This window comes from Helianthus annuus, chromosome 12, assembly GCF_002127325.2.
Source record: "Helianthus annuus cultivar XRQ/B chromosome 12, HanXRQr2.0-SUNRISE, whole genome shotgun sequence".
Lineage (NCBI taxonomy): Eukaryota > Viridiplantae > Streptophyta > Magnoliopsida > Asterales > Asteraceae > Helianthus > Helianthus annuus.
In genome coordinates this window covers 124,805,949-124,817,809 of record NC_035444.2, presented here as the reverse complement: position 1 = coordinate 124,817,809, position 11,861 = coordinate 124,805,949, and the positions used below count along the sequence as shown (strand labels likewise).

General features: G+C 41.2%; 3 protein-coding genes across 4 annotated transcripts; all 3 read left to right on the top strand.

The window, feature by feature from the left end:
* Positions 1-890: 890 nt before the first annotated feature.
* LOC110895735 (ADP-ribosylation factor-like protein 8c) lies at positions 891-4,957 on the top strand. 2 transcript variants are annotated; one of them, XM_022143087.2, is made up of 5 exons: positions 891-1,062; positions 3,759-3,840; positions 3,949-4,103; positions 4,510-4,671; positions 4,738-4,957. In XM_022143087.2, exons 1-5 carry the CDS (start codon positions 1,025-1,027, stop codon positions 4,853-4,855), a joined length of 555 nt encoding a protein of 184 aa, XP_021998779.1. In that variant the 5' UTR covers positions 891-1,024; the 3' UTR covers positions 4,856-4,957. The 2 variants fall into 2 exon arrangements, with proteins under 2 accessions (XP_021998779.1, XP_021998780.1); XM_022143088.2 differs by having other exon boundaries at positions 897-1,062; positions 3,775-3,840.
* A 3,530-nt stretch (positions 4,958-8,487) lies between these two features.
* LOC110893409 lies at positions 8,488-9,243 on the top strand. The gene has a single exon (XM_022140520.1). The coding sequence runs from the start codon at positions 8,488-8,490 to the stop codon at positions 9,241-9,243; it is 756 nt and encodes a 251-aa protein (XP_021996212.1).
* A 770-nt stretch (positions 9,244-10,013) lies between these two features.
* LOC110893410 lies at positions 10,014-11,420 on the top strand. Its single transcript, XM_022140521.1, has one exon. It carries the CDS (start codon positions 10,014-10,016, stop codon positions 11,418-11,420), a length of 1,407 nt encoding a protein of 468 aa, XP_021996213.1.
* The last annotated feature ends 441 nt before the right edge of the window (positions 11,421-11,861 follow it).

The window sequence follows — 11,861 nt, the reverse complement described above, 5'->3', positions numbered from 1 at the left end:
AAACAAAATTAAAAATTAATGATAAAATGAGAGCCGAGAGTTGAAGAAAACAAGCCAATCTTAAAACTAAATGGATAATTAGTTTAGACCATTTTATGGTTTAAAACTGAAACACAAACATCCATATCAATAAAGATAAAGATAATAGTAGTGATTTTTACGGTAATTATATGAATATGGATAAATAGTCCAATATAATTGCACTAAAATCATCTTTTTTTCTTATTTTCAATTAAATAATAATTTTATACCTTTATTATTACATTTTATCTCTTCTTCACTCATAATCGCCTTTAAAATATTAAAACAAAAATTAAAAGGGATGAACAATGTTTTTACAGAATAATAATAACATTTTCATATATTTTCTCGTTCCTGCACTCACAACCATTTCATATAATATAACTAATCCACTGACATAAATATAAAGGACCCATTGTGAATTGTGAATGCTCTAGTTATAAGACCCTGGACATAAAGAAGGAACATTTCTAGTATGATGTTCAATAAGGAAAACAAAATTAGAAACTAATGATGAAATGAGAGCATTAAGGACGTCAACCATTATACATTTGTCAAGAGACGTTATAATATTAATTTGGCAGAAAATGTCTTTTAGAAAAACATTAACTAGACCCTGAGCTCAGTGGTTATGGGAAATGGGGGAAGACACCTGGCCTTTGGTCTCGAGTTTGATTCTTGATCTCCAGAACTGGTTGTTTAGTGGGCTAGAGGCTCCGTGCGTACAGATTGGGCTGTCATGAGGCTACCTTTCGACGAATAGATGCCGCGTAGAAAGTACCCAACGTTGATTAACTTGGACGTTAGAAAAAAAAAAAAAAAACATTAACCATTACGGACTATAATAGATAATTCCCCCGACTCGGCGACTAGACAGAAAATAATAACTTTTCCCAAAACAAAAGAAACGTACGATAGCTTCTCCTCCACAATCCTCCAAGTTTCCGTTCCTGATATTTCAAGAAAACTTGTTTTAGGGTTCTTCGTTTTTTTTTCTTCCAAAATGGGTTTGTGGGATTCGTTTCTCGATTGGCTCCGAAGGTAATAACTTTTCATCTTCCTCTATTTTGAACTGTATCATCTTCTTGACCGTTTTTCTCTTCGATTTTGTTCAGATTTTAGTTTAGTTACTAAGTTAATCGTCCATTTATGTTCTTATTTTTACATATTTAATGCCGATTACTGTTTCATTAGATGGAATTTGTTGTAGATATTGAAGTTGCTATATTATATCAGTATTTATTTAATTTGAAATTGGAAGTAGTAGGGTTGACTTTAGAAGTCAAAGCTGTGGAAGAAATAGAAAACACTAAACTAAAAAAAAAACAAATTTTGGTGCGTTTTTGTGTAATAAATAAAAAATTTGGATCTTTGCATAGGTGTCGATAGCGAATAGCGACAAGGCACCTATATGCTACGTAGCGAATAGCGACAAATAGCGACGGCTATTTTATAAATACCGATTACACTAGAATAAGAATTTTGAAAATTTTTATATGTATATTACATCAAAATACCCTTGTATATATGCTATTTTACATGTATATTTAAAAAAACCTATAAATCCAGATTTTTTATAGCTATATCTAATTGCTATTTACATAAAAAAAAAAAAAAAAAACAATCGCTATCATCACTATTTGTCGCTATGACCCATATAGTGACACTACGTCGCATGGCTACATAGCGCGCTATAGAGGTCGCTATAGCCGCTATTAACAACTATGGATCTTTGGTTTAACCACCACATGTTTTGTGCATCAAATGATTACTAGTTTAATGGTAGTAAATATATATCTCTTGCTACAACAATCTAGCCTTTCTCAAGCCAGGGAATAAGTTGCAATATTGAGAATTTGAGATAACCTGTTAGAAGAACGGGTATAAGACTGTAGCCTTAGCATGCGCCCTATGAAGGTCAAGTCAGAATTTTATCAATAATGACTATTGACATGTATGATCTATGCAGAGTGTAGGGGTGAGCAGAAAAACCAAATAACTGAACCAAATGAGTAACCGAGTCGGTTATGATCTATGTAGCACGGGGACTCCATTTATGTGGCCGTACCCGTATCGGGTACTTGTCGGGGACGGAAACACCATGGGTACTCGTCGGGGACGTTTCCTAAACGTTTCCAATGTGGGGACGTATCCGGTAGAAGTATCCAGCCCGTTTCCATTTAATTTTAGGGTTTTAACCTTTTCAAATTCCACAACCGGCCATTAAATAAATAGACCTATCATATTCGGCTTCTCTAATCTCTAAACTCTCAAGTCTCATCATCTCTAATTCTCTATCGATTGCCGATCTCTCACTAGATGAACCGGAATTTGAAAATGACTTGATTATTGATAATTAATTACCTTTGGAAGATGTAGTATTTTTGGAATTTGTTTAATATATTTTTATTTTTTTATATTTTTTATTGCCGTACACGTATCTTCAAATTTTGAGTTTTGCCGTTCCTCGTTCCCGTATCGTCCCCGTACCCAGATCCCGTACCCGTTCCAGTGCTACTTAGGTTATGATTTTCTTACAACCGGATTTTATGGTTATGTGTATAAATAACCGACATTGAAGCCAACCTTTATATATATATATATATATATATATATATATATATATATATATATATATATATATATATATATAGGTAGAGGATCCTGTAAAAAGTGCTCAAAGTGTGAGAAGTGTAAGAAGTGTATTATAACACTATATATAACACTATATAACACCATATAAACACCGTATAACAATATGTAACAACATATAATACCATATAACACTATGTTACACTATATATCATTATATAACAAATATAACACTATACATCTATCATAGACATGCTATCAGACAACCTATAGTGTTATATTTGTTATATAATGATATATAGTGTTACATAGTGTTATATGGTATTATATGGTGTTACATATTGTTATACGGTGTTTATATGGTGTTATATAGTATTATATATAGTGTTATAATACACTTCTTACACTTCTTACACTTTAGGCCCTTTTTACACTATCCTTACCCTATATATATATATATATTTTAAATGATATGTTATATCTCGGAAATTTTTTTATATTGTATTATTATAAATAACACTGGTTGTCACTTGTCACTAATACTCTTTAGTAAATTATAGGGATTGCTAATATTTTATATCTAATCAAAGATATAGTTGGATTTACTAACTGAAATAAGCTTAAATCCACTAATGTTCAAGCCAACTCATAACCGAATTAACCAAACCGTATATAATAGAATTTAGAGCAAAGGTAAGGTTGCTGCGATGTGACCAGGAGGTTAGGGGTCGAGTTGTGGAAACAGACTCTTACTGAAATGAAAGGTACCCGGCCCGCTACCCCTGGACCCCGTGCGGCGGGAGTCTTGTGCTTCGGGTTTGCCCATTTATAACTGAATTGGTCGGTTATAAAAAATAAAAAAATATAAACATCGAAACATGAGTTATAGGTCAGATCTGAGCAAAATAACTGACCTATGCTTACCCTTAGTAGAGAGAGTTAGAGATATGGTTACACACAAACATACTTGGTACAATCCTACCGATAGCAAAAGCTACTGGGGACAGTAGTGTGGGCTAGATCAGGCCGAATGGGCTGAACCCACACAAATCCAGGCCCATACATTAAGCCCGATTTTGGGAATATATCATCATTATGAAATGTTCAAGCTTGTAATTAAGGGTTCTCACCAATTTAGAGATCAGTTGGTTCTTTAAACAGGAAATGGAACTTTCCCTTGTTGGCCTTCAAGATGCTGGAAAGACATCTTTAGTAAATTCCATTGCTGTAAGCATTTTTCATTTCTTCAATTTTGCATTTTTATTATATTCGTTCAATTTTTCTCGTATTAATTTTTACTTAAAATAATTGAACTCTAATCTTGTTAATCACCAGACGGGTGGCTACAGTGAGGACATGATTCCAACTGTAGGATTTAATATGCGAAAAGTCACCAAAGGAAATGTGACGATAAAGCTTTGGGATCTTGGAGGGCAACGTAGGTTTCGCAGCATGTGGGAAAGATATTGCAGAGGTGTCAATGCTATTTTGTAATTCTCTTACCTTAATCTAACATCATTTTGTGATTTCGAGTGATCAGATACCGGGGTGTTAAACGGGTTATATTAGCGGGTCGGCAGGTCAAACCTTAGACGAACACAAAACTTTGACACAAACCCAAACACGAGACGAAACCCAAACTGGTGATTTTTGTGTCAGGCTGGTGTCGTGTTTTCTTGTCATTTCTGATCTTAGTCCATTGTTCCGGGCTGGAATCAGCCTGATAATTAAAACTTAATTATTTGACATGAATATAACCAAATAAGTGATAACCATGATTCTAGGACCCATTAATCCGAGCTCGACCTCAATTTCATCCCTATTAGAAACAGATTATTAGTTGATCGCTATACGATGATGAAATAATCAGTTAATTAACATGGAAATGGACGGCAGGTATGTGGTTGATGCTGCGGACTGGGATAGCATTCCTGTAACGAAAACCGAGCTGCACGAGCTCTTGATGAAGCCGTCATTAAACGGAATTCCTTTGCTTGTTTTAGGAAACAAGATTGACAAGTCACAAGCTCTAACTAAACAAGCATTGGTGGATCAACTGTAAGTCATTCAAAATTCAAAAGTCAAAAGTCAAAGTCAAAGTTTGATGTTTTTGCATTTGTGCAGTGGCCTTGACACAATTACGGATAGAGAAGTAAGCTGTTACATGATTTCTTGCAAGGAATCGATAAACATAGATATGGTGATCGATTGGCTTATCAAACACTCGAAAACCGCAACATGATTTCTTGTTTGTTTGTTTGCTTGCTTGCTTGCTGACTGCTTGATATGGGATCTTTTTTAGTGTTTCATCTTTTTAATTTTTAGCATTTCTTTGAATAGTGTATATGGTTCTATGTAGCACGGGAACTGATACGGGACTGGGGTACGGGGAAGATACGGGTACGGGGAATGGTAAAATTGAAAAATCCAAGATACGGGTACGGCAAAGGTACGGCAAAAAAATATAAAAAAATAAAAATATATTAAACAAAGTCTAAAATATATTAAACAAAGTCCATATAATGTGGTACGATTTTAAACATTGTGCTATTTTTATAAACTTAAAAGTTTAGGGACCAAATGTAAATTAGTCAAGATAGAGGGGTTAAATGTAAAAAAACAAACTTTTTACTAAACTCTTTCTTAAAAGTTAGTGCTAAGAGTGTAATAAAAGAAAACCAAAGGGTGTAAAGTGACAAAAAGACAAAACTTATTAAAACCCTACAAAAATGAGAGCGTCGGCCCTTTCTTTCTCATCTTCCTACATTTGGGGTTGCCTTACAAATGCAAAATTACTATTCCGGTGAGATTCTTTAGTCGTAGAATGACCAGAGTTGCGGTTTCTCCGGCGAGATAATCCGCAAACAATAGATACGTTTGGTTGCCGTCCCCTGATTTCAAGATACGTTTTGGAAACGTCCCCAGCCGTCCCCGCGGCGTTTCCGTCCCCAAACCGTCCCCGGGACAGGTACTAGAGGCTCATAGCCGTCCCCGTGCTTCCTAGATATAGTTTAAGATATGTATATTAATGATTTTTAAATTTCGTCTATCGCCAACCTTTTTATACATCTCTTTTGTTCATTTGCCAAAAGACGGTGAAGTAACATCCGTTTATGTGATTGTGGCATTGAAACGTGCAAAACTACTCAATTGCTACGAATACACTGGTTAGTCAAATTCGAGTCTTGAGAACATTTGCTGAAAAGAGGGGTCAAATACAGGACATGATAATGGCTAATTTAAAAAGAGCACTAGCACATTGTGACCAGGTTATCACATTGCACTGACAAAGGTTAGATGTGTACATGAGGAGGATAAACTCGTGCCTTTTCTGACTTCTCGAAGCTCATCTTTGTTGTATTTAAAAGATATATTGAAGGGGTATGGTCCCAAAAACCAATGCCGACCAATCAGGTCGTGTGCGGGACCATACTCCTACTATACTAATCTGGCAACTTTCCCAACCTCGCGCCGACCAACCAGATGAAACCTAGGTCGCGCACGAGGTCTAAGCAAAGACAAGACCAGATTTCACACTTAGCTTTCTGGACAAAAGCCCTCGCTTCCTGACCTTGCGCCGGCTACATGGGTTTTCCCCAGATGCCGCTCGAAGGACAGAAGCGCTGGTCACCTTAGGACAAGTACCACAGGTACGAGTGGCAGAGGAGTGGACCAATGAGCGTCCAACAGGTTGTATCCGATCGTGCTCCACGAATAACAATCGTATAGGAGACAGGAAGGTACACAAGGACGCATACGTGGCACCAATCAGCGTGCGCCGACATCTGCTCCACGATCTCCACTTAGCCGCTGATGACTGAGAGATAACAAGGACAACGGTCAGGACATATGGATCCATTCAACGTGTGCCAACTCCATTCTTACCCAGAAGCACTAACGGTTGCTGCAGAGGGGAGAAGACGTATATTCCTTGTTGTCGACTCCAGGCCCAAAGCCCATCAGCCCATCAGCCCATCTCCTTCCTCACTACTTCGGCTATAAATAGGAGCCTTCATCTACAGGTTTAACCATTCTGTTCCTTGCTCTCTCACTACTAATCACACATTTATTTCCTCAAAACGCATGCTTATTCTCATGCCGGAGAGTGGTTAAGAGGAGAACCCCCTATTCCCCTCCTCTTAACGAGCTTAACTGGGTGTTTAGTGTCTTGCAGGAAGCTCATCATCACAGCTCGGGGAAAATTAAGAAGATTAACTTATTTGTTGAGGCACATACCACAAACTAATCACTAGATTAGTTTGGTGTTTCTTCATTGGCGCCCACTGATTTTTACAATCAATTTCATCTTCTTTTTTCTGTGCTATTCTGTTCTCTCGATCAATGGCTGATCAGGGAATCCCAGACTTCGGCTTCGGGACACGCTCTCAAGTAGGCACGTTGGAGGACATATCGCACGTCCAAAGCCTACCTACTGACGAGTTCATCGAAGGAGAAACTGCAAACGTTGGAGCTACCCGCGCAAGTGGTGTTCGCACCACCCAAACAGTTACCCCAACAAGTCACGGCGCTGGCCCGTCAACTCCAGCACCATCGAACGTATCCACGTTGTTGGGTTTACCAGAGGGGGAGACACTCGCCTCGTGGTATGCCAAGAACCAAGCAACTTTGAATCTCGTGTACGCGCAGTTGAGCGCGCAACAGGCAATTCTTCAGGTGCAGACGAAACCATCTCTTCTAGCAACTCCTTCACCAAGGCAGGGGGCGCATCAGACACCTCCTCAAGAGCATGTACAAAGGCAACATGAGAGACCCGCTTCACAAAGAAGACAGAGCGAGCATGACACGCGTGACTTCTACGATGAAACATACAATTATTATGAACATCCCTCTCATGTGCAGCAAAGACGTCCATTAAGTAGTCAGCTCGGGCCACGCAACTTCAATGATGAATGTGAGAACAACACAGATGAGAATGATTCCACATACCGTCAAGAAGAAAGCTCTTCAGTTTTCAACCATCTGCAGAAGAACCATGAATCGTACAAACCAAGGGCGCGCATTACGTACAATGAAGCAGTAGAGTATGACTTCAGCCTTGTTTACAAGCCAGCGGCAGCAGCTGAGCATTCCAAGTTCATCCGAAGCATTGCTCTAGCTCCGCTAGAGAAAGCCAAACTTCCACAAACTATGGGTAAGTTTAACGGCCTGATTGATCCAGATGACCACGTTCAACTTTTTACAAGTGTTGGTGTAGTGCGCGGATGGACCATGCCTATGTGGCGCCATCTTTTCGTGCAAACACTCACGGGAGCTGCTCGCGCATGGTTCGACAGCCTCCCTGCAGGAAGAATCAAGTCTTGGATCGATTTCCAAGAGCAATTCCTGGCCCCCTTCAGCCAACAGAGGCGATACAGGCGCGACACATCTGAAGTTAATGACATCTGGCGACGAGAGAACGAAGGTTTGGAAGATTTTATCACTCACTTTAACAAGGAGTGTTTAGAAATTGGTGGCGTGAGCGAAGATCTGATGCGCGCCCACTTCAAGAAGGCAATCCGTTGTGATAGTCTAATCCAGACTATCACGGGCAGAGACGGTATGCCTAAAGAATGGGACAAGCTAATGGCAGTAGCCAATGTAGTCGCGCAAACAGAAGAGCCATTGACTGGTGGCAAGTCCAGTTATTATTCAGAAGATTGTTACTCAAGAACCAACGTGAGTGAATCAAACAGGCGCAACAAGAACAAAAACCCTGGCTGGAAGTCCAACCAGTCCAGCGGTTACGAAGAAAGGCCTCGATTCAAGGAAGACGCGCGTGACACGATCGATCGAATCGGATACCGCAAGGCGGTGAAGAATGAGAATAGAGAAAAACACTAGACTCCGTTGAATAAGACACCGAAGGAGGTTCTTATGACGGAGAATCATGATTTCAAAGCTCCCAAGCCCATGTCAAACAAGAAGGGTCAGGACCCTAACTTGTATTGTGATTTCCACAAAAACACAGGCCATCTGACTGACGACTGCATCAGTTTGCGCCAAGAGATCGAGAAGGCTCTCAAAAGTGGGAAATTGGGTCACTTAGTGAAGAATGTGCGCAAAGAGACGCGCCAGATACATAGAAACGACAATGGAGGTCAGAAGAAAGTTCGTCGGTTGGAAACACAAATGGTTGACGGACCAAGAAGAAGTGCAAAAAGCCAGGGCAAGCGCCCATTCGAGCCGTCGTGGCAAGAACAACAAGTAATCTTTTCGGTGGTGCGTGGGGGGCCCCGCGCCACACGCCCCCTCGTCATCACCGGCATCATTGGCCACTATGAGACGGACTATGTCTTCATCGACCCTGGGAGCACAGCTGATATAATCTACGAGCAATGTTTTGATCAATTTGATCCCGAAGATATGGCATGCTTGGAGCCAGTGGACTACCCATTGTCTGGTTTTTGTAACGAAACGGTATTTCCACCGGGTCAGATCAGCTTCCCAGTTACGCTATCTGATGGAAAACACTCAAGAACAACCAATGTCAATTTCATGGTCATGCCAGTTAAATCAAGACATGATGTTTTGAATGGAAGAGAAACACAGGGTGAAATGAGCATGGTAACTTCCACCCCACACTCGGCTATCTATTTCCCAACGGAAACAGGGGTGGCAATTATCTACTGAAGAAAAGAAGTCATGGCAACTGATGAAGCTCGGCCAGCAAGGCTGCGCCCCTAATAGAACCAGAAAAGTGGATCTTGAATCACAAGTACCCAGAGCAAACAGTGACGATCGATCACACGATATCTCCAACCATCAGGTCACATTTAAAGCAACTGCTCTTCAAAAATATGGAAATATTCGCCTGGACACCGTCAGACATGACCGGTGTCCCGCGCGACATTACTGAGCATTGCTTAAATACTTTCCCATCAGTCGAGCCAAAAGTGCAACGAAAGCGCAGCCTTGGATCCAAAAAGACAAAGGCGATAAATGAGCAAGTTTGCGAATTGCTGAAGTAGGTATCTTGCGAGAGGTGCGCTATCAGACCTGAGTGGCAAACCCAGTCATGGTCGAGAAGTCTAATGGAGGGTGGCGCATGTGCGTCGATTATAAAGATCTCAATAAGGCATGCCTGAAAGATTGCTATTCCCTACCCGAGATTGACAAGAAAATGGACTCTCTTGCGCCATTCAAATGGAAGTGTTTCTTGGATTGTCACAAAGGCTATCATCAAGTCCAAATGGCCCTGGAAGATGAAGACAAAACTGCATTTCGCACAGAAATTGGTACATTCTGTTACACCAAGATGCCCTTTGGGCTTCACAATGCTGGCGCGACCTACCAGCGTCTGATGGATAAAACTTTTGGTGATGATATTAGGAAACACATTGAAGTGTACATCGACGACTTGGTAATTAAAGGTCCTGAAGAAGATCAAATGTTCTTTTGGGATGGAAGAAATCAAGTTTTTGGGATTCATGGTCACTAAGGGCGGTTTCAAGGTCAACCCTGAGAAGGTTCAAGCTATTGAAATGATGCCATCTCCGCGCACCATTAAGGAGATGCAAAGGCTAGCCGACTGTCTAGCCGCACTGAATCAATTTTTGTCAAATCACGCTGCAAAGTCTTTTCCTTTCATTAGCACCCTGCGCAATTGTGTGAAGAAGAACGAGTTTAAATGGACAACAGAAGCCGAGACAACTTTCCAACAAATGAAGGAGTGCCTGATTCAACTCCCCACCCTAACAGCACCGTTGGAGAATGAGCCCCTTGTACTGTACTTGTCTGCTTCGGACAAGGCAGTTGGCTCAGTTTTACTTGTAAAGAGGGAGGGAGTGCAGACTCCAATTTATTATGTGAGTAGAATGCTAACAGATCCGGAAACACGCTACTCAATAATGGAAAAGTTGGTCCTCGCACTGGTGCATGCTTCAAGGAGGTTGCGCAGATATTTTACAGGTCATGTAATCACTGTCCTTACCAATTTTCATATTGGTAACATTCTCCAAAAGCCCGAGATCTCAAGAAGATTGGGAAAGTGGGCGATTGAGTTAGGAGGCCACAACATTGTGTACAGGCCGCGCCCAGCTATCATAGGTCAAGTCCTTGCGGACTTCGTCACAGAGGTCCCAACAGACAAGATAAAAGAATGCGAGGCAGTTGAGAAGCCCTCACAAGACACATCGGATGAACTTTGGCTTATGTTCACGAATGGTGCATCAAACGAAGATGGCGCAGGTGCGGGTTTGCGCTTGGTCAGCCCCGAGAAACATGAATTCCCTTATGCAATCAGGTTGGATTTCAAAAACACCAACAATGAGGCTGAATATGAAGCATTCCTGGCAGGCCTGCGCCTAGCCATCAAGATGGGCGCACAGAATTTACAGGCGCATGTAGACTCTCTTTTGGTTGCTGGCCAAACCAATGGGTTGTACGACGCGAAGGGTGAAGCGATGGCGCTCTATCTTGAGCAGGCGAAAGAGTTAATCCAGCAGTTCAATTCGTTCAAGGTTGTTCACATCAACCGCAGCGAGAATAAACCGGCCGACGCGCTAAGCAAATTGACTTCAACAACATTTCATCATCTTGCAAAAGATGTTCGAATCGAGGTCCTCAAAAACCCCTCTGTCCTGCTGCGCCAAGTCAGCGTTATAGAAATAGGGTCATCCTCATGGATGACACCTATCATACAGTACTTGCAAGCGAGAATCCTCCCAGAGAAAAAGGCAGAAGCTCGAGAGATTCAAAACAAAGCTTTGTCTTATCAAATGGACGGAGGCATCCTCTACAGAAGGTCATACTTGGGTCCACTGTTGCGTCGTGTGGACCCACAAGATGCAAACTACCTGATCTGGTAGATTCACGAAGGTTTTTGTGGGATACACGCAGGGCCGCGCATGGTCGTAGCAAAAATTATGAATACTGGATACTATTGGTCGGGCATGCATGTGGATGCCATGAATGAATTGCGCAAATATGATACTTGTCAAAGGCATGCGGCAAAAACCCTTCGGCCAAAGAACGACTTAATCCCAGTCTCAACGGCGTGGCCCTTCCAGCAATGGGCATTGATATGGTGGGACCTTTCCCCGAGGCACCTGGCACGGTCAAGTTCATCATTGTAGCCATTGATTACTTCACGAAATGAGTGGAAGCGAAGGCCTTAGCTTCAACATTGGCAATGATCGTGCGCAAGTTCATATGGGAGCACATCATATGCCGTTTCGGCCTTCCACTCAACATAGTAACGGACAACGGCACGAACTTTGCCTCAGAAGATCTCTAACAGTGGATGCAAA

Excerpts from the sequence above, each read along its gene's own strand:
- LOC110895735 (XM_022143087.2), top strand. The coding sequence starts at position 1,025 with ATGGGTTTGTGGGATTCGTTTCTCGATTGGCTCCGAAG. Across the intron at positions 3,841-3,948 it reads CTTTAGTAAATTCCATTGCT|ACGGGTGGCTACAGTGAGGA; the intron begins GTAAGCATTTTT and ends GTTAATCACCAG. Across the intron at positions 4,104-4,509 it reads AGAGGTGTCAATGCTATTTT|GTATGTGGTTGATGCTGCGG; the intron begins GTAATTCTCTTA and ends AATGGACGGCAG.
- LOC110893409 (XM_022140520.1), top strand. The coding sequence starts at position 8,488 with ATGACGGAGAATCATGATTTCAAAGCTCCCAAGCCCATGTCAAACAAG.
- LOC110893410 (XM_022140521.1), top strand. The coding sequence starts at position 10,014 with ATGGAAGAAATCAAGTTTTTGGGATTCATGGTCACTAAGGGCGGTTTC.